Source organism: Dendropsophus ebraccatus, chromosome 13 (assembly GCF_027789765.1).
Source record: "Dendropsophus ebraccatus isolate aDenEbr1 chromosome 13, aDenEbr1.pat, whole genome shotgun sequence".
Lineage (NCBI taxonomy): Eukaryota > Metazoa > Chordata > Amphibia > Anura > Hylidae > Dendropsophus > Dendropsophus ebraccatus.
Genome location: NC_091466.1, coordinates 60941449 through 60965609, shown reverse-complemented (window position 1 = coordinate 60965609; position 24161 = coordinate 60941449). Strand labels below are relative to the sequence as shown.

At 46.6% G+C, this 24161-nt stretch overlaps 2 protein-coding genes across 2 annotated transcripts in view; both read left to right on the top strand.

Annotated features, from left to right (window-relative positions):
• The window catches only part of LOC138770243 (acyl-coenzyme A thioesterase 1-like), a 40907-nt gene that overhangs the window by 6652 nt on the left and 10094 nt on the right, over positions 1-24161 (top strand). The gene's annotated exons all lie outside the window — the stretch shown is intronic.
• On the top strand, positions 3552-23638 carry LOC138770314 (acyl-coenzyme A thioesterase 1-like). Its single transcript, XM_069949314.1, has 4 exons — positions 3552-4113; positions 17322-17524; positions 20811-21445; positions 22059-23638. Exons 1-3 carry the CDS (start codon positions 3603-3605, stop codon positions 21411-21413), a joined length of 1317 nt encoding a protein of 438 aa, XP_069805415.1. The 5' UTR covers positions 3552-3602; the 3' UTR covers positions 21414-21445; positions 22059-23638.

Below are 24161 nucleotides of genomic sequence, written 5' to 3'. Positions count from 1 at the left end.
CCTTTAAAAGCTTGCAACAGTCTATACATACTGAGCTAGACTTATGACTGCAGCCATAGTGACCCCCCACAAGATGTGTATATAGATATATCTGTCACCTAGTGACCCCCTACAATACAGACACCTGAGGGGCCCTGATAACAATAATTGTGCATATATCTATCTCCCAGTGTGTGCAGCCAGTTTGCCCTACACTTATAGATGGCCCCCTCCCCTTATAGATGACCCCCTCTACCCCCATTATAGATGCCCCCTCCTCCCCCCCCATTATAGATGCCCCCACCTCCCCCCCCATTATAGATGCCCCCTCTCCCCCCCATTATAGATGCCCCCTCTTCTCCCCCCCTTATAGATGACCCCCTCTACCCCGATTATAGATGCCCCCTCTCCCCCCCCCATTATAGATGCCCCCTCTTCTCCCCCCCCCTTAAAGATGGCCCCTCTTCTCCCCCCATTATAGATGCCCCCCCTTCTCTTCCCCCCATTATAGATGCCTCCCCCTTTCCTCTATGCTAAGCAGTATTTAAAAAAAACAAACACACAAACTCACCTGACAACCCGCTCCCCCGGCGATCCTCTTCTTCTTCAGGCGCTGTCCCCGGCTGATGCGCGGCTGCCGGGGGTGTCCCATCCTATCCCCGGCAGCGCGGCGCGTCAGTGAGCTCCCTGTAAGCCGGGGCTGTGACTTCTGACACAGGAAGCGTCTCTGACGTGCGCTTCCTGTGCCGGAAGTCAGGGCCCCAGGCAGCTCACTGATGCGCCGCGCTGCCGGGGATAGGACGGGACACCCCCGGCAGCCGCGCATCAGCCGGGGACCCGGACTTAAAGAGACAGCGCGCCGCCGCCGGGGCCAGTCGCCATTTGCAAAATGTCAGTCGCATTGGCGACCATTTTGGTTGCCATCTGGAGCCCTGTATATATATACTCTGGGTGCCCCTGGTATATATATATATATATATATATATATATATATATATATATATATATATATATATATATACTCTGGCTGCCCCTGGTATATATATACTCTGGCTGCCCCCGGTATAAATATGTATACTCTGGCTGCCCCTGGTATATATATATATATATATATATATATATATATATATATATATATATATATACTCTGGCTGCCCCTGGTATATATATATATATACTCTGGCTGCCCCTGGTATATATATACTCTGGCTGCCCCCGGTATATATATATACACACTCTGGCTGCCCCCGGTATATATATATATATATATACACACTCTGGCTGCCCCCGGTATATATATATATACACACTCTGGCTGCCCCCGGTATATATATACACACTCTGGCTGCCCCCGGTATATATATACACACTCTGGCTGCCCCCGGTATATATATACACACTCTGGCTGCCCCCGGTATATATATACACACTCTGGCTGCCCCCGGTATATATATACACACTCTGGCTGCCCCCGGTATATATATACACACTCTGGCTGCCCCTGGTATATATATATATATATATATATATATATATACTCTGGCTGCCCCAGGTATATATATATATATACACACTCTGGCTGCCCCCGGTATATATATACACACACTCTGGCTGCCCCCGGTATATATATACACTCTGGCTGCCCCCGGTATATATATATATATATATATATATATATATATATATATATATATATATATATATATATACACACACTCTGGCTGCCCCCGGTATATATACACACACTCTGGCTGCCCCCGGTATATATATACACTCTGGCTGCCCCCGGTATATATATATATATATATATATATATATATATACACACACTCTGGCTGCCCCCGGTATATATATACACACTCTGGCTGCCCCCGGTATATATACACACTCTGGCTGCCCCCGGTATATATATATATATATATATATATATATATATATATATATATATATATATATACACACACTCTGGCTGCCCCCGGTATATATATATATATATACACACACTGGCTGCCCCTGGTATATATATACACTCTGGCTGCCCCCGGTATATATATATATATATATACACACACTCTGGCTGCCCCCGGTATATATATACACACTCTGGCTGCCCCTGGTATATATATATATATATATATATATATATATATATATATATATATATATATATATATACACACACACACTCTGGCTGCCCCCGGTATATATATACACACTCTGGCTGCCCCCGGTATATATATACACACTCTGGCTGCCCCTGGTATATATATATACTCTGGCTGCCCCAGGTATATATATATATATACACACACTCTGGCTGCCCCAGGTATATATATATATACACACACACTCTGGCTGCCCCCGGTATATATATACACACTCTGGCTGCCCCCGGTATATATATACACACTCTGGCTGCCCCTGGTATATATATATACTCTGGCTGCCCCAGGTATATATATATATATACACACACTCTGGCTGCCCCAGGTATATATATATATACACACACACTCTGGCTGCCCCCGGTATATATATACACACTCTGGCTGCCCCCGGTATATATATACACACTCTGGCTGCCCCTGGTATATATATATACTCTGGCTGCCCCAGGTATATATATATATATACACACACTCTGGCTGCCCCCGGTATATATATACACACTCTGGCTGCCCCCGGTATATATATACACACTCTGGCTGCCCCTGGTATATATATATACTCTGGCTGCCCCAGGTATATATATATATATACACACACTCTGGCTGCCCCAGGTATATATATATATACACACACACTCTGGCTGCCCCCGGTATATATATACACACTCTGGCTGCCCCCGGTATATATATACACACTCTGGCTGCCCCTGGTATATATATATACTCTGGCTGCCCCAGGTATATATATATATATACACACACTCTGGCTGCCCCCGGTATATATATACACACTCTGGCTGCCCCCGGTATATATATACACACTCTGGCTGCCCCTGGTATATATATATACTCTGGCTGCCCCAGGTATATATATATATATACACACACTCTGGCTGCCCCAGGTATATATATATATACACACACACTCTGGCTGCCCCCGGTATATATATACACACTCTGGCTGCCCCTGGTATATATATATACTCTGGCTGCCCCAGGTATATATATATATATACACACACTCTGGCTGCCCCCGGTATATATATACACACTCTGGCTGCCCCCGGTATATATATACACACTCTGGCTGCCCCTGGTATATATATATACTCTGGCTGCCCCAGGTATATATATATATATATATATACACACACTCTGGCTGCCCCAGGTATATATATATACTCTGGCTGCCCCAGGTATATATATATATATACACACACTCTGGCTGCCCCCGGTATATATATACACACTCTGGCTGCCCCAGGTATATATATATATATACACACACTCTGGCTGCCCCCGGTATATATATACACACTCTGGCTGCCCCCGGTATATATATACACTCTGGCTGTTCTTCTTATGTAAGTCCTCTGGCAGCTGCTGGTATACCGGGCACTGTGCCCACACTACTCGGTGACTCTCCGCCATTTCTGCGCACATAACCCGGGCACTATGCTCTCCGTGCTCCGCAGACGTCTCCCCGCTGTTCCCCGGTGCGGTCGCGCTATGTCCGGGCTGTGTATGCAGGTGTCCCCGGGCCGCTGTCTCTATGACCGGCCTCTGCAGCTCCGGGTCCGCGGGCTGAGCCCCGGGCAGCCGGTCACTCTCCGCACCGCTCTGACCGATGAGGCCGGGGAGCTGTTCACCTCCGTGGCCCTGTACCAGGCGGACGGCGGCGGGGAGCTGGAGCTGTCCCGGAGCCCGGCCCTGGAAGGCGGCAGCTACACCGGAGTGGAGCCGGAGGGGCCCCTGTGGTCCCTGGAGCCCCGGACTCCCCTCAGGAGGCTGATCAAGAAGGACGTGCAGAGCCCCTTCCAGCTGCGCTTCTCCCTGCACCAGGCCCACCGGCCGCCCGGGGCTCTGCTGGCTGAGGCCGCCCAGGAGAGGAGCTTCATGGGGGAAGGGGTGACCCGGGAGCCGGTGCGGGATGGACGGGTGCGGGGGAGCCTCTTCCTGCCGCCCGGTGAGTGCACAAGCTGCTATGGGGGAACCGGGCCGGTACCGGAGCGGTATCACCCAGCTCTCCCAGGCTCCTGTATGGCAGTGTCACTATATACAGTATCATATCCTCCTATACTGCAGCGGTATCACCCAGCTCTCCCAGGCTCCTGTATGGCAGTGTCACTATATACAGTATCATATCCTCCTATACTGCAGCGGCATCACCCAGCTCTCCCAGGCTCCTGTATGGCAGTGTCACTATATACAGTAACAGATCCCCCTATACAGCCATGGCACATGCTTCCCTGCCAGATTCCAGATCCTGTGATGTCATGTCCTCACAGAGCCAATCAGTGAGTGAGGCGGGACACCACGGCTGACCCCTCTATATCACTATGTGTGACCCCTCTATATCACTATGTGTGACCCCTCTATATCACTATGTGTGACCCCTCTATATCACTATGTGTGACCCCCCTCTATATCACTATGTGTGACCCCTCTCTATATCACTATGTGTGACCCCCTCTCTATATCACTATGTGTGACCCCCCTCTATATCACTATGTGTGACCCCTCTCTATATCACTATGTGTGACCCCCTCTATATATCACTATGTGTGATCCCTCTATATCACTATGTGTGACCCCTCTATATCACTATGTGTGACCCCTCTATATCACTATGTGTGACCCCCCTCTATATCACTATGTGTGACCCCTCTATATCACTATGTGTGACCCCCCTCTATATCACTATGTGTGACCCCTCTCTATATCACTATGTGTGACCCCCTCTATATATCACTATGTGTGACCCCCCTCTATATCACTATGTGTGACCCCTCTCTATATCACTATGTGTGACCCCCTCTCTATATCACTATGTGTGACCCCCCTCTATATCACTATGTGTGACCCCTCTCTATATCACTATGTGTGACCCCTCTCTATATCACTATGTGTGACCCCTCTATATCACTATGTGTGACCCCTCTCTATATATCACTATGTGTGACCCCCCTCTATATCACTATGTGTGACCTCTCTATATCACTATGTGTGACCCCTCTATATCACTATGTGTGACCCCCTCTATATCACTATGTGTGACCCCTCTCTATATCACTATGTGTGACCACTCTCTATATCACTATGTGTGACCCCTCTATATCACTATGTGTGACCCCTCTATATCACTATGTGTGACCCCACTATATCACTATGTGTGACTCCTCTATATCACTATGTGTGACCCCTCTCTATATCACTATGTGTGACCCCTCTCTATATCACTATGTGTGACTCCTCTATATCACTATGTGTGACCCCTCTATATCACTATGTGTGACCCCTCTCTATATCACTATGTGTGACCCCTCTATATCACTATGTGTGACCCCCTCTCTATATCACTATGTGTGACCCCCTCTCTATATCACTATGTGTGACCCCTCTCTATATCACTATGTGTGACCCCTCTCTATATCACTATGTGTGACCCCTCTATATCACTATGTGTGACCCCCTCTCTATATCACTATGTGTGACCCCCTCTCTATATCACTATGTGTGACCCCTCTCTATATCACTATGTGTGACCCCTCTCTATATCACTATGTGTGACCCCTCTCTATATCACTATGTGTGACCCCTCTCTATATCACTATGTGTGACCCCTCTCTATATCACTATGTGTGACCCCTCTCTATATCACTATGTGTGACCCCTCTATATCACTATGTGTGACCCCTCTATATCACTATGTGTGACCCCTCTCTATATCACTGTGTGACCCCTCTATATCACTATGTGTGACCCCTCTATATATCACTATGTGTGACCCCTCTATATATCACTATGTGTGACCCCTCTATATCACTATGTGTGACCCCCTCTCTATATCACTATGTGTGACCCCTCTCTATATCACTATGTGTGACCCCTCTCTATATCACTATGTGTGACCCCCTCTCTATATCACTATGTGTGACCCCTCTATATCACTATGTGTGACCCCTCTCTATATCACTATGTGTGACCCCTCTATATCACTATGTGTGACCCCTCTTTATATCACTATGTGTGACCCCTCTATATCACTATGTGTGACCCCTCTATATATCACTATGTGTGACCCCTCTCTATATCACTATGTGTGACCCCTCTCTATATCACTGTGTGTGACCCCTCTCTATATCACTATGTGTGACCCCTCTATATCACTATGTGTGACCCCCCTCTCTATATCACTATGTGTGACCCCTCTATATATCACTATGTGTGACCCCTCTATATATCACTATGTGTGACCCCTCTATATCACTATGTGTGACCCCTCTCTATATCACTATGTGTGACCCCTCTATATATCACTATGTGTGACCCCTCTATATCACTATGTGTGACCCCCTCTCTATATCACTATGTGTGACCCCTCTATATCACTATGTGTGACCCCTCTATATATCACTATGTGTGATCCCTCTATATCACTATGTGTGACCCCTCTCTATATCACTATGTGTGACCCCCTCTCTATATTACTATGTGTGACCCCTCTCTATATCACTATGTGTGACCCCCCTCTATATCACTATGTGTGACCCCTCTATATCACTATGTGTGACCCCTCTCTATATCACTATGTGTGACCCCCTCTCTATATCACTATGTGTGACCCCTCTCTATATCACTATGTGTGACCCCTCTCTATATCACTATGTGTGACCCCTCTCTATATCACTATGTGTGACCCCTCTCTATATCACTATGTGTGACCCCTCTATATCACTATGTGTGACCCCTCTATATCACTATGTGTGACCCCTCTCTATATCACTGTGTGTGACCCCTCTCTATATCACTATGTGTGACCCCTCTCTATATCACCATGTGTGACCCCTCTATATCACTATGTGTGACCCCTCTATATCACTATGTGTGACCCCTCTCTATATCACTGTGTGACCCCTCTATATCACCATGTGTGACCCCTCTATATCACTATGTGTGACCCCTCTATATCACTATGTGTGACCCCTCTCTATATCACTGTGTGACCCCTCTATATCACTATGTGTGACCCCTCTCTATATCACTATGTGTGACCCCTCTCTATATCACTATGTGTGACCCCTCTCTATATCACTATGTGTGACCCCCCTCTATATCACTATGTGTGACCTCTCTATATCACTATGTGTGACCCCTCTCTATATCACTATGTGTGACCCCTCTCTATATCACTATGTGTGACCCCTCTATATATCACTGTGTGTGACCCCTCTATATCACTATGTGTGACCCCCTCTCTATATCACTATGTGTGACCCCTCTATATATCACTATGTGTGACCCCTCTATATCACTATGTGTGACCCCCTCTCTATATCACTATGTGTGACCCCCTCTCTATATCACTATGTGTGACCCCTCTATATATCACTATGTGTGACCCCTCTATATATCACTATGTGTGACCCCTCTATATCACTATGTGTGACCCCTCTCTATATCACTATGTGTGACCCCTCTATATATCACTGTGTGTGACCCCTCTATATATCACTGTGTGTGACCCCTCTATATCAATATGTGTGACCCCCTCTCTATATCACTATGTGTGACCCCTCTATATATCACTATGTGTGACCCCTCTATATCACTATGTGTGACCCCCTCTCTATATCACTATGTGTGACCCCCTCTCTATATCACTATGTGTGACCCCTCTCTATCACTATGTGTGACCCCTCTATATCACTATGTGTGACCCCCCTCTATATCACTATGTGTGACCCCTCTATATCACTATGTGTGACCCCTCTATATCACTGTGTGACCCCTCTCTATATCACTATGTGTGACCCCTCTCTATATCACTATGTGTGACCCCCCCTCTATATCACTGTGTGTGACCCTCTCTATATCACTATGTGTGACCCCCTCTATATCACTGTGTGACCCCTCTCTATATCACTATGTGTGACCCCTCTCTATATCACTATGTGTGACCCCCCTCTATATCACTGTGTGACCCCTCTATATCACTATGTGTGACCCCTCTATATCACTATGTGTGACCCCTCTATATATCACTATGTGTGACCCCTCTATATATCACTATGTGTGACCCCTCTATATCACTATGTGTGACCCCCTCTCTATATCACTATGTGTGACCCCCTCTCTATATCACTATGTGTGACCCCTCTATATATCACTATGTGTGACCCCTCTATATATCACTATGTGTGACCCCTCTATATATCACTATGTGTGACCCCTCTCTATATCACTATGTGTGACCCCTCTATATCACTATGTGTGACCCCTCTCTATATCACTATGTGTGACCCCTCTCTATATCACTATGTGTGACCTCTCTATATCACTATGTGTGACCCCTCTATATCACTATGTGTGACCCCCCTCTATATCACTATGTGTGATCCCTCTCTATATCACTATGTGTGACCCCTCTATATCACTATGCGTGACCCCCCTCTATATCACTATGTGTGACCCCTCTATATCACTATGTGTGACCTCTCTATATCACTATGTGTGACCCCTCTCTATATCACTATGTGTGACCTCTCTATATCACTATGTGTGACCCCTCTATATCACTATGTGTGACCCCTCTATATCACTGTGTGACCCCTCTCTATATCACTATGTGTGACCCCTCTCTATATCACTGTGTGACCCCTCTCTATATCACTATGTGTGACCCCTCTCTATATCACTATGTGTGACCCCCCTCTATATCACTGTGTGACCCCTCTATATCACTATGTGTGACCCCTCTATATCACTATGTGTGACCCCTCTATATCACTATGTGTGACCCCTCTCTATATCACTATGTGTGACCCCCCTCTATATCACTATGTGTGACCCCTCTATATCACTATGTGTGACCCCTCTCTATATCACTATGTGTGACCCCTCTCTATATCACTATGTGTGACCCCCTCTCTATATCACTATGTGTGACCCCCTCTCTATATCACTATGTGTGACTCCTCTCTATATCACTATGTGTGACTCCTCTCTATATCACTATGTGTGACCCCTCTATATCACTATGTGTGACCCCTCTCTTTATCACTATGTGTGACCCCTCTATATCACTATGTGTGACCCCTCTATATATCACTATGTGTGACCCCTCTCTATATCACTGTGTGACCCCCTCTCTATATCACTATGTGTGACCCCTCTATATCACTATGTGTGACCCCTCTCTATATCACTATGTGTGACCCCTCTATTTCACTATGTGTGACCCCTCTCTATATCACTATGTGTGACCCCTCTATATCACTATGTGTGACCCCTCTATATATCACTATGTGTGACCCCTCTATATATCACTATGTGTGATCCCTCTATATCACTATGTGTGACCCCTCTCTATATCACTATGTGTGACCCCCTCTCTATATCACTATGTGTGACCCCTCTCTATATCACTATGTGTGACCCCTCTCTATATCACTATGTGTGACCCCCCTCTATATCACTATGTGTGACCCCTCTATATCACTATGTGTGACCCCTCTCTATATCACTATGTGTGACCCCCTCTCTATATCACTATGTGTGACCCCTCTCTATATCACTATGTGTGACCCCTCTCTATATCACTATGTGTGACCCCTCTCTATATCACTATGTGTGACCCCTCTATATCACTATGTGTGACCCCTCTCTATATCACTGTGTGTGACCCCTCTCTATATCACTATGTGTGACCCCTCTCTATATCACTATGTGTGACCCCTCTATATCACTATGTGTGACCCCTCTATATCACTATGTGTGACCCCTCTCTATATCACTGTGTGACCCCTCTCTATATCACTATGTGTGACCCCTCTCTATATCACTATGTGTGACCCCTCTATATCACTATGTGTGACCCCTCTCTATATCACTATGTGTGACCCCCCTCTATATCACTATGTGTGACCTCTCTATATCACTATGTGTGACCCCTCTCTATATCACTATGTGTGACCCCTCTCTATATCACTATGTGTGACCCCTCTATATATCACTGTGTGTGACCCCTCTATATCACTATGTGTGACCCCCTCTCTATATCACTATGTGTGACCCCTCTATATATCACTATGTGTGACCCCTCTATATCACTATGTGTGACCCCCTCTCTATATCACTATGTGTGACCCCCTCTCTATATCACTATGTGTGACCCCTCTATATATCACTATGTGTGACCCCTCTATATATCACTATGTGTGACCCCTCTATATCACTATGTGTGACCCCTCTCTATATCACTATGTGTGACCCCTCTATATATCACTGTGTGTGACCCCTCTATATATCACTGTGTGTGACCCCTCTATATCAATATGTGTGACCCCCTCTCTATATCACTATGTGTGACCCCTCTATATATCACTATGTGTGACCCCTCTATATCACTATGTGTGACCCCCTCTCTATATCACTATGTGTGACCCCCTCTCTATATCACTATGTGTGACCCCCTCTCTATATCACTATGTGTGACCCCTCTATATCACTATGTGTGACCCCTCTATATATCACTATGTGTGACCCCTCTATATATCACTATGTGTGATCCCTCTATATCACTATGTGTGACCCCTCTCTATATCACTATGTGTGACCCCTCTATATATCACTGTGTGTGACCCCTCTATATATCACTGTGTGTGACCCCTCTATATCAATATGTGTGACCCCCTCTCTATATCACTATGTGTGACCCCTCTATATATCACTATGTGTGACCCCTCTATATCACTATGTGTGACCCCCTCTCTATATCACTATGTGTGACCCCCTCTCTATATCACTATGTGTGACCCCTCTCTATATCACTATGTGTGACCCCTCTATATCACTATGTGTGACCCCTCTATATATCACTATGTGTGACCCCTCTATATATCACTATGTGTGACCCCTCTATATCACTATGTGTGACCCCCTCTCTATATCACTATGTGTGACCCCCTCTCTATATCACTATGTGTGACCCCTCTATATATCACTATGTGTGACCCCTCTATATATCACTATGTGTGACCCCTCTATATATCACTATGTGTGACCCCTCTATATATCACTATGTGTGACCCCTCTCTATATCACTATGTGTGACCCCTCTATATCACTATGTGTGACCCCTCTCTATATCACTATGTGTGACCCCTCTCTATATCACTATGTGTGACCTCTCTATATCACTATGTGTGACCCCTCTATATCACTATGTGTGACCCCCCCTCTATATCACTATGTGTGATCCCTCTCTATATCACTATGTGTGACCCCTCTATATCACTATGCATGACCCCCCTCTATATCACTATGTGTGACCCCTCTATATCACTATGTGTGACCTCTCTATATCACTATGTGTGACCCCTCTCTATATCACTATGTGTGACCTCTCTATATCACTATGTGTGACCCCTCTATATCACTATGTGTGACCCCTCTATATCACTATGTGTGACCCCTCTCTATATCACTATGTGTGACCCCTCTATATCACTATGTGTGACCCCTCTATATCACTATGTGTGACCCCTCTCTATATCACTATGTGTGACCCCTCTCTATATCACTATGTGTGACCCCTCTATATCACTATGTGTGACCCCTCTATATCACTATGTGTGACCCCTCTATATCACTATGTGTGACCCCTCTCTATATCACTATGTGTGACCCCTCTATATCACTATGTGTGACCCCTCTCTATATCACTATGTGTGACCCCTCTCTATATCACTATGTGTGACCCCTCTCTATATCACTATGTGTGACCCCTCTCTATATCACTATGTGTGACCCCTCTATATATCACTATGTGTGACCCCTCTATATATCACTATGTGTGACCCCTCTCTATATCACTATGTGTGACCCCCTCTCTATATCACTATGTGTGACCCCTCTCTATATCACTATGTGTGACCCCTCTCTATATCACTATGTGTGACCCCCCTATATCACTATGTGTGACCTCTCTATATCACTATGTGTGACCCCTCTCTATATCACTATGTGTGACCCCTCTCTATATCACTATGTGTGACCCCTCTATATCACTATGTGTGACCCCCCTCTATATCACTATGTGTGACCCCTCTCTATATCACTATGTGTGACCCCTCTCTATATCACTATGTGTGACCCCCCTCTATATATCACTATGTGTGACCCCTCTATATCACTATGTGTGACCCCTCTATATCACTATGTGTGACCCCCTCTCTATATCACTATGTGTGACCCCTCTCTATATCACTATGTGTGACCCCTCTATATCACCATGTGTGACCCCCCTCTATATATCACTATGTGTGACCCCTCTATATATCACTATGTGTGACCCCCTCTCTATATATCACTATGTGTGACCCCTCTCTATATCACTATGTGTGACCCCTCTATATCACTATGTGTGACCCCCCTCTATATATCACTATGTGTGACCCCTCTATATATCACTATGTGTGACCCCTCTATATATCACTATGTGTGACCCCTCTATATATCACTATGTGTGACCCCTCTATATCACTATGTGTGACCCCTCTATATCACTATGTGTGACCCCTCTCTATATCACTATGTGTGACCCCTCTCTATATCACTATGTGTGACCCCCCTCTATATCACTATGTGTGACCCCTCTATATCACTATGTGTGACCCCTCTCTATATCACTATGTGTGACCCCCTCTCTATATCACTATGTGTGACCCCTCTCTATATCACTATGTGTGACCCCTCTCTATATCACTATGTGTGACCCCTCTCTATCACTATGTGTGACCCCTCTATATCACTATGTGTGACCCCCCTCTATATCACTATGTGTGATCCCTCTCTATATCACTATGTGTGACCCCCTCTCTATATCACTATGTGTGATCCCTCTCTATATCACTATGTGTGACCCCCTCTCTATATCACTATGTGTGACCCCCTCTCTATATCACTATGTGTGATCCCTCTCTATATCACTATGTGTGACCCCCTCTCTATATCACTATGTGTGACCCCTCTCTATATCACTATGTGTGACCCCCTCTCTATATCACTATGTGTGACCCCTCTATATCACTATGTGTGACCCCTCTCTATATCACTGTGTGTGACCCCTCTCTATATCACTGTGTGACCCCTCTATATCACTATGTGTGACCCCTCTCTATATCACTATGTGTGACCCCCTCTATATCACTATGTGTGACCCCTCTCTATATCACTATGTGTGACCCCCTCTCTATATCACTATGTGTGACCCCTCTCTATATCACTATGTGTGACCCCTCTATATATCACTATGTGTGACCACTCTATATCACTATGTGTGACCCCCTCTCTATATCACTATGTGTGACCCCTCTATATATCACTATGTGTGACCCCTCTATATATCACTATGTGTGACCCCTCTATATATCACTATGTGTGACCCCTCTCTATATCACTATGTGTGACCCCTCTATATATCACTATGTGTGACCCCTCTATATATCACTATGTGTGACCCCTCTATATATCACTATGTGTGACCCCTCTCTATATCACTATGTGTGACCCCCTCTATATCACTATGTGTGACCCCTCTCTATATCACTATGTGTGACCCCCTCTCTATATCACTATGTGTGACCTCTCTATATCACTATGTGTGACCCCTCTATATCACTATGTGTGACCCCCCTCTATATCACTATGTGTGATCCCTCTCTATATCACTATGTGTGACCCCTCTATATCACTGTGTGACCCCTCTCTATATCACTATGTGTGACCCCTCTATATCACTATGTGTGACCCCTCTCTATATCACTATGTGTGACCCCTCTCTATATCACTGTGTGACCCCTCTCTATATCACTATGTGTGACCCCTCTCTATATCACTATGTGTGACCCCCCTCTATATCACTATGTGTGACCCCTCTATATCACTATGTGTGACCCCTCTATATCACTATGTGTGACCCCTCTCTATATCACTATGTGTGACCCCTCTATATCACTATGTGTGACCTCTCTATATCACTATGTGTGACCCCTCTCTATATCACTATGTGTGACCCCTCTATATATCACTATGTGTGACCCCCTCTCTATATATCACTATGTGTGACCCCTCTCTATATATCACTATGTGTGACCCCTCTATATATCACTATGTGTGACCCCCCTCTATATCACTATGTGTGACCCCTCTATATATCACTATGTGTGACCCCCCTCTATATCACTATGTGTGACCCCCTCTCTATATATCACTATGTGTGACCCCTCTCTATATCACTATGTGTGACCCCTCTATATCACTATGTGTGACCCCCCTCTATATCACTATGTGTGACCCCTCTCTATATCACTATGTGTGACCCCTCTCTATATCACTATGTGTGACCCCTCTATATATCACTATGTGTGACTTCTCTATATCACTATGTGTGACCCCTCTCTATATATCACTATGTGTGACCCCTCTCTATATATCACTATGTGTGACCCCTCTCTATATCACTATGTGTGACCCCTCTCTATATCACTATGTGTGACCCCTCTATATATCACTATGTGTGACCCCTCTATATATCACTATGTGTGACCCCTCTATATCACTATGTGTGACCCCTCTCTATATATCACTATGTGTGACCCCTCTATATATCACTATGTGTGACCCCTCTCTATATCACTATGTGTGACCCCCTCTCTATATCACTATGTGTGACCCCTCTATATATCACTATGTGTGACCCCTCTATATCACTATGTGTGACCCCCTCTCTATATCACTATGTGTGACCCCCTCTCTATATCACTATGTGTGACCCCTCTATATATCACTATGTGTGACCCCTCTATATCACTATGTGTGAACCTTTATATCTTTCCTTATTCCCTCAGAATCGCCCCAGGATCATGTAGGACATTATGGAGAAGCTGCTGAGCCAGTGTGATAAATAACTCCCCTGGTATCTGACCGGCCATTTATGAAGGAGCAGGAGACGGAGCTACGGCTTACCTACTCCACAGCCCTGGCTACTATATACCGTATCATCTCCTACTATACTGCAGCGGTATCACCCAGCTCTCCCAGGCTCCTGTATACAGTAACATACCCTCCTATACTGCATCGGTATCACCCAGCTCTCCCAGGCTCCTGTATACAGTAACATACCCTCCAATACTGCAGCGGTATCACCCAGCTCTCCCAGGCTCCTGTATGGCAGTGTCACTATATACAGTATCATATCCTCCTATACTGCAGTGGTATCACCCAGCTCTCCCAGGCTCCTGTATGGCAGTGTCACTATATACCGTATCATATCCTCCTATACTGCAGCGGTATCACCCAGCTCTCCCAGGCTCCTGTATGGCAGTGTCACTATATACCGTATCATCTCCTCCTATACTGCAGCGGTATCACCCAGCTCTCCCAGGCTCCTGTATACAGTAACATACCCTCCTATACTGCAGCGGTATCACCCAGCTCTCCCAGGCTCCTGTATACAGTAACATACCCTCCTATACTGCAGCGGTATCACCCAGCTCTCCCAGGCTCCTATATACAGTAACATACCCTCCTATACTGCAGCGGTATCACCCAGATCTCCCAGGCTCCTGTATGGCAGTGTCACTATATACAGTATCATATCCTCCTATACTGCAGTGGTATCACCCAGCTCTCCCAGGCTCCTGTATGGCAGTGTCACTATATACAGTATCATATCCTCCTATACTGCAGTGGTATCACCCAGCTCTCCCAGGCTCCTGTATGGCAGTGTCACTATATACAGTATCATATCCTCCTATACTGCAGTGGTATCACCCAGCTCTCCCAGGCTCCTGTATGGCAGTGTCACTATATACAGTATCATATCCTCCTATACTGCAGCGGTATCACCCAGCTCTCTCAGACCCCTGTACAGCAGTTATTATATACAGTATCATTCTCCTCATATACTGTTTCAGAAATGCAGTGATTGCAGTTCAGGACCCTGGTAAGGTGGGTGACTTAGGGTTAATGGCGCCCTGTGCAAAAGCTTTTTTTTTAAGTGCCCCCCCCCCCCCTCCCCCCCATTTAAGGTAACATAAAGCTCCTTCAGCCTCGCACCCCTCCAGACATCAACCATCAACCGACCCCCCCGCCATACACACAACTAACACCCCCAGCTTCCCACTCAACTAACACCCCCAGCCCCCCACCCAACTAGTTTCCCGCACAACTATTAGCTCCAGCCCCCCACCCAACTACAGCTCCCAGCCCCCCCACACAACAACAGCACCCACACAACTATTACCTCCAGCCCCCTACACAACTACCACCCCCAGCCCCCCAAACAACTACCGCCCCAGCCCTCCCACACAACGACAGCACCCACACAACTACCACCCCCAGCCCCCCACACAACTACAGCCCCCATCCAACTACAGCTCCACACACAACTATTACCTCCAGCCCCCCACACAACTACCACCCCAAGCCCCCCAAACTACCAGCCCCCTGTAACAACCACAGCCCACACAACTACCACCCCCAGCCCCCCACACAACTACCACCCCCAGCCCCCCAAACTACAGCCCCCCACCCAACTACAGCTTCCCAAACAACTACCACCCCCAGCCCCCCACCCAACTACAGCTCCCCAAACAACTATCACCCCAGCCCTCCGAACAGCTACCACCCCCGCCGAGAGTTCTCTTACCAGAGTACCGTCGTAGCTTGACTTCACCCAGACCGCACATCCCCTTACTAGTTGGCTGGACGTGCGGTCCGGGTGACGGTACGGTGCCGCGCAGGGGAGGAACTAACCAGTGCGGGAGGAGGGTGGCCAGGGGCGCTCTGGCAGAGACCTGCGCTGCACATCTAACTAGAAATAGAAGTTAGATGTGCTGTGTGCCAGAACCTAGGAGGAGGGTGAGCGGGAGGCCAGCTGGGGGGCGCTCCGGCAGACACACAGCACATCTAACTTCTATTTCTAGTTAGATGTACGGTGCAGGCCCCCAGCTGTCCGGGAGTGAGGCGCCCTGTGCAGGCACACAGGTCGCACACCCCAAGTTGTTAGCCATAGTAGATGTCACCCTGAATATCTGGGACGTGACCCTAATAAGCATGTAAGGACTGTGCTACCTCTTCAGTTATTATAACTATATATTATCTGTACAGGTCCCGGTCCATTTCCAGGAGTTATAGAGGTACAAGGTACGGGCGGAGGACTCCTGGATTACAAGGCGTCCCTGCTGGCTGATAAAGGATTTGCCACCCTGGCATTAGCTTATTATAAGTACGAGGATCTACCTAAAGAGATGAAGGACCTGCGGCTGGAATACTTTGAAGAAGCGGTAAACTTCATGCTGCGGCATCCTCAGGTGGGGTCTTATGTCAGTAGTATCCTTCACATGGTACAGCAACATGTAGCCCAGAGGCTGTGGATTTCCCATACACAGTGGGGGTCAGCTGCTATTGACTGGGAACAGCAATCCTGCTTATGGCAGTCGCTTAAAAGACTAGTGCGGCGAAAAATGTTATCCCCCATTCCCTCCCCACATGAAACGTTATATAACTTGATAATATACTTTGGTAGCCAATTCCAGCATCTTACCCCACTTTCCCTGGTCCCACTGGCCACCGGAAGTAGCTTACTTCCAGGTTTGCCAGGACCATCTTACGAGGGAGCTCGGAGGAACGCCCTGGATCGTGACGTAGTCGGCCCTGCATCCCAACCCAAGGAGGCGCCCCCTGTAAGATGGTCCTGACGAACCCAGAAGTAAGCCACTTCCAGAGGACAGCGGGACCAGGTAAAGTGGGGCAAGATGCTGAATTGGCTATTAAAGTATATTTTGAAGTTAAATAACTTTTCATGTGGCGAGGGAATAGGGGAAAATATTTTTCGTCACACTACTCCTTTAAACCTTTCAATGGCAGAATCAAGTGACTGCAGCAGGAAATGGCTGAATGGCAGGTACCACACCTGTCAGGTGTCCAGTTGGCTTCTTCCACCACAGGACTGCAGCATGAAGCATTGGGCGGCCTGCTGGTCCCCAGTGTGATGAAACCCCCTCCCCTCTGTTATGAAATCAATGGAGCCGCGTCACACAGGGGTTTTGTCATACTGGGGGCCAGCAGGCCCGCCTCCAGTGCTTCATTCTGGGCCAGTGCTCGGGAATAGGACAGCGATGTGCACGAGAACCGCGCCACCGGCATCCTAGCCCTGGCCTGTTAATGTAAAAACACAAAGCATATATTATTATTAAAGGGGCTATCTGGCTATGCAAAACAATAGCTATGTGGTTGCAGTGTTTAAAAAAAACAAAACAAAACAATATAGAGGTTATCCTCTCTGCGGTCCTCCGGTGTCCTCCTACAGGTCTCCACTATGTCCACGGGAGGATCCCGCTTCCACTTCCAAGACAGACTCATCTTGGGGATGACAGCCTGCTCAGCCAATCAGTGACCACTGCAGGACAGTGTCACGGCCAGTGATTGGGTGAGCGGGTTGTTATTTGCAAGACGAGTTCATCTTGGAAGTGGAGGAGGGGGGGTTATGTCAGAGACCTGTAGGACGACAGCGGAGGAGTGCAGAGAGGTGGGTATCGCTTCTGTATTGTTTTTGACATACTTATTATTATTTTTTCATAGCCGGAAAAACCCACTTAGTAAACAGCATAAATATAAAAAAAGGTTTTGGTTACATCATATATCAGAAAAAAAAATTAATAAAAAAAAAATCAAAAAGGCCAATCTAATCCAAATAAATACTGATAAAACTAAGCACCATGATGCAAAAAGTAAGGCCTAATACAGGCCAAAATCTGAATTTTTTTTCCAGTCTGACACAAAGCTCTCTGCTGCCACCTCTGTCCATGTCAGGAACTGTCTAGAGCAGTAGCAAATCCTCACAGAAAACCTCTCCTGCTCTCCAGACCAGGGGAAAAATAGCACTTCCTGCAGGACATACAGCAGCTGAACAGTACTGGAAGACTTGAGATTTTTTAATTGAAGTAAATTACAAATCTATATCACTTTCTGGCACCAAGTGATTTGAAAGGTTTTTTTTGTGAACTACCCCTTTTAAAGTGAAAGTACAGTCATGGCCAAAAGTTTTGAGAATGATACAAATATTAATTTTTACAAAGTCTACTGCTTCAGTTTTTAAAATGGCAATTTGCATATACTACAGAATGTTATAAAGAGTGATCAGCTTAACTGCGATTACTTGCAAAGTCAATATTTGCCTAGAAAATGACCTTTATCCCCCAAAACACATTTCAACATCATTGCAGCCCTGCCTTAAAAGGACCAGCTAACATTGTTTCAGTGATTGCTCCATTAACACAGGTGTGGGTGTTGATGAGGACAGGGCTGCAGATCAATGATTAAGTAAGAATGACACCACTGGACACTTTAAAAGGAGGCTGGTGCTTGGCATCATTGTTTCTCTTCTGTTAACCATGGTTATCTCTAAAGAAACACGTGCATTCAACATTGCACTGCACAAAAATGGCCTAACAGGGGAGAGTATTGCAGCTAGAAAGATTGCACCTCAGTCAACAATCTATCGCATCATCAAGAATTTCAAGGAGAGAGGTTCTATTGTTGCCAAAAGGGCTCCAGGGCGCCCAAGAAAGACCAGCAAGGGCCAGGACCGTCTCTTAAAATTGTTTCAGCTGCGGGATCGGGCTACCAGCAGTGCAGAGCCTGCTCAGGAATGGCAGCAGGCAGGTGTGAGGGCATCTGCACGCACTGTGAGGCAGAGACTCTTGGAGCAAGGCCTGGTCTCAAGGAGGGCAGCAAAGAAGCCACTTCTCTCCAGAAAAAACATCAGGGACAGACTAATATTCTGAAAAAGGTACAGGGAGTGGACTGCTGAGGACTGGGGTAAAGTCACTTTCTCTGATGAATCCCCTTTCTGATTGTTTGGGACATCCAAACCAGTCTTGTCTCATGCCAACTGTAAAGCATCCTGAAACCATTCATGTGCGGGGTTGCTTCTCAGCCAAAGGAATCGGCTCTCTCACAGTCTTGCCTAAAAACACAGCCATGAATAAAGAATGGTACCAGAATGTCCTCCAAGAGCAACTTCTCCCAACCGTCCAAGAGCAGTTTGGCGATCAGCAATGCCTTTTCCAGCATGATAGAGCACCTTGCCATAAAGCAAAGGTGATAACTAAATGGATCAGGGAACAAAACAAAGATTTGGGGTCCATGGCCTGGAAACTCTCCAGTTCTTAATCCCATTGAGAACTTGTGGTCAATCATCAAGAGACGGGTGCACAAACAAAAAACAACAAGTTCTGACAAAATGAAATCATTGATTGTGCAAGAATGGATGGCTATCAGTCAGGATTTGGTCCAGAAGTTGATTGAGAGCAGCCAGGGAGAATTGCAGAGGTCCTGAACACTGCAAATATTGACTTGCTGCATTAACTCATTCTAACTGTCAGTATAAGCTTTTGTTACTCATAATGTGATTGCAATGATATCTCTGTATGTGATAAAAACATCTGACAAACACACAGAAAATCAGAGGGAAGCAGATCATGTGAAAATATAATATTTGTGTCATTCTCAAAACTTTTGGCCATGACTGTATCATATGGCTTGTTCATATGTACAGGATACGGGCAGAGCACTTTACTGTTTTCTCTTTTTCAGGTGAAGGGTCCGGGAATCGGTCTCCTCGGACATTCTAAAGGTGGAGAGCTGGTTGTTTGTATGTCCTCCTTCCTTAAAGGCATAGCTGCCTCAGCTGTTGTGAATGGCTCAGTGACTAACGTTATAACCGCCCTTCACTATAAGGACATCACTCTGCCCCCTCTTGGTTATGATGTTAAGAAGTTAAAATACCCCCAGCCGGGAGTTGTAGATATGAGTGAGATATTTCATAACCCACTAGAGGAAGCGAACCGGAGGAGCCTCATCCCTGTGGGAAAAGCGGATTGCAAGTTTCTTTTCATTGTGGGAGAAGATGACAAGAACTGGAAGAGCGACTTCTATGCCCAAACAGCTTGCCAGCTACTGGCGGAAGAAGGAAAAGAGAAGCCGGAGGTGGTGTACTATCCGAACGCTGGACATTACATTGAGCCGCCATATTTTCCCTTGTGTACAGTTTCTATGCACAAACTTGTTGGCCAACCTGTGATTTGGGGAGGGGAACCAAAGGCTCATGCACATGCACAAGTGGACTCCTGGAAAAGAATTCAGGCCTTCTTTCACAAACATCTTAACCAAGAGCGTGTCCGGGAGAGCAAACTGTGAGCATACCAAGCTGGGAACACACAAAGCCTTAAAGGACAACTCCCACAAAAATTTTTTTTTGCTCATTTAACACACATTACAAAGTTATATAACTTTGTAATGTGGTTAAATACCCGGCCTGGCCCCCTTCCCCCACTTTCGGACCCCCGACCCCCCACCCCGGAAGTTAAGGAATTTATACATTACCTATTACGATCGTCACGGTCCTCTTCTCCGGGGCGGCATCTGGTGACGACGACGTCAGAGCCGAGGGGCGGTCCGGGTCTTCTTCCTCCTCGGCGTCTTCATGCAAAGTGAATGGGGATGAAAAGGCTGCTGGTGCACATGCGCACCAGCAGCCTTTTCATTGGCTGGAGCGCATCACATGGCTTCCAGCTTGCTCAGCCCTGATTGGCTGAGCTTGCTGGAAGCCATGTGATGCGCTCCAGCCAATGAAAAGGCTGCCGGTGCGCAAGCGCACTGGCAGCCTTTTCCATCCCCTGGACCCGGAAGTTGGAGACATCGCTGGATGGCGGAAGGCTGCGACGGAGAGGCGGACGGCGGGCGAATCGAGTGGCGATCGTCACCGGAGAGATGGTGAGTATGGTGTCTGTGTGTGTCTGTGTTTTTTTTTTTTTTTGGGGTCCCGCGGGAGTTGTCCTTTAAGGGGGTACCCTCACACATAGGTTTTTGGTGGCGTTTTGTATGCCCCACCAAAATAACCACACAAAAAACACCAAGGCGTGGCATGGTGTTTTTGCCGCATTTTTGGCTTTAGGTGTGAAAGTCTCGGGTCGGTATTTTTAACCTAAACGACATGGACTTAATGCTGAAGTCCATGTTTGGGTAAAAAAATGCAGACCTGAATGCACCCACTCCAGAAAGGAAGGGGTTAAGTGACCCCTTCTTTGCTGGAGTGGGTGGCAGAATGGCACAGTCTGGTCCACAGGGGATTAAAGGAACCCCCTGGGGACAAGACTGTGCTCCATTTTGGGTGTGTTAACTAACCCTAAGCTCTTCTTATTTTCAGTGGCTATGCAGGGACACTGCTTCAGCCACTGATTGGTTGAGATGACACATGAGCATTCTCAGCTCAGCCAATCAGCAGCTGCAGCAGTGTCCCGGCTGCAGACGCTGATTCCCACCCTCCATATTTGTAGAGGCAGAGCCTGGCACACTTGTAGCTCAGTGTGCCAGGCTCTGCTGAAGATAGAAGATGTCAGGGAGAGTATCAATTGGGCCCCCCTTCTCCCCCCAGCACTGTCTGATAGACGGAATCCATTACTAAGTCGGACCTAGTGTTAGCCGGTATAAAATGGCTAACATTAACCCTCCCAATATTACCCCAGTACCGCCTCTTTGACCATTTAATTAAAAAAAAACAACGCTAGTCACCGGCGTAGTCCACCAAATCCCACATAATCCACAGGATACCAATATCTGAAAGCACACGAAAAGAAGCTAAGAGCATCATTGCGACAGGTGCACCTTACAGTAGGCAGATACTGTTTGCAGACTGCCACACAAGGGGTTAAGTATGGATGCATGGCATGCACACTTAAACCTTTGTGTGCCATACTGAATAACATGGCATCCTCACTTAACCCCATGGGGGCCACATTGATGTCACAATGTGCCCATCCCAGCAAGGAAGGGGGTTCATGGCCCCCCTTCCTTGCTGTGATGGATACAGTGCTGAGGGGAAAAGGGGGGGTCCTATTGATACCCAACGTCTTCTATCTTCAGCAGAGCCTGGCACACTGAGCTACAAGTGTACTAGGCCCTTCCTCTTCAAATACAGAGCCTGGGAATCAGTGGCTGCAGCCGGGACACTGCTGCAGCCGCTGATTGGCTGAAATGCGGATGGTCCAGCGTCATCGCAGCCAATCAGCGGCTGAAACAGTGTCCCTGCTCAGCTGCCAATCAGAAGAAGACCAGAGGGTAAGTGAACCTTTCCCTGCCGCCCCCAACCCCGTATAATATAGTCTGGTCCAAAGGAGGTAATTTAACCCCTTGTGAACCATACAGCTGCTTTTTATCTGCCTGAAATGCACCACTAGAAAACGCCATATGCATTTTTTTAGTGGAGCTTAAGACTTCTATTGAAGTCTATGGGAGAAAAATACCATAGTTTGCAGAATAAAAAACGCCAAACCCTCAGCCTGCTGCGTTTTGCAAAAACTGCCACAGAGCCACAAAAATGCCAGAAAGGAGAGAAAAACGCAAAAAAAAAACCACCATGGGGGAGATTTATCAAACATGGTGTAAAGTGAAACTGGCTCAGTTGCCCCTAGCAACCAATCAGATTCCACCTTTCATTTTTTCAAAGAATCTGTGAGGAATGAAAGGTGGAATCTGATTGGTTGCTAGGGGCAACTGGGCCTGTTTCACTTTACACCAGTTTGATAAATCTCCCCCTTTGTGTGCAAGGGAAATCATAAACTTCCATTGACTTCCAAAAAAAAATGTCATGGCAACAGTGTGAAGGCAGCCTTAGGGTAGCTTTACACACAACGGATCCGCAGTGGATCCCTTGTTATTCATTTTGGATGAGAAGACATACTCGCAGCAGGATTGACAACCTGTTGCAAGTATGTAAATGCCACCTGTTAACCCCCCAGTGGCTGGAACGTACAATACCTGGTCCATGCTCCGGCTTGCTTTGGGGGTTCCTGGCTGGACGTCCCACTCAACCAATCAGTGCGCTGCGCAGTACGCAGTGATTAGCTGAGCGGCACATCCAGACGCTGGAAGCAAGCCGGAGCATGG

Excerpts from the sequence above, each read along its gene's own strand:
- LOC138770314 (XM_069949314.1), top strand. The coding sequence starts at position 3,603 with ATGCTCTCCGTGCTCCGCAGACGTCTCCCCGCTGTTCCCCGGTGCGGT. Across the intron at positions 4,114-17,321 it reads GAGCCTCTTCCTGCCGCCCG|GTCCCGGTCCATTTCCAGGA; the intron begins GTGAGTGCACAA and ends TTATCTGTACAG. Across the intron at positions 17,525-20,810 it reads TCATGCTGCGGCATCCTCAG|GTGAAGGGTCCGGGAATCGG; the intron begins GTGGGGTCTTAT and ends TCTCTTTTTCAG.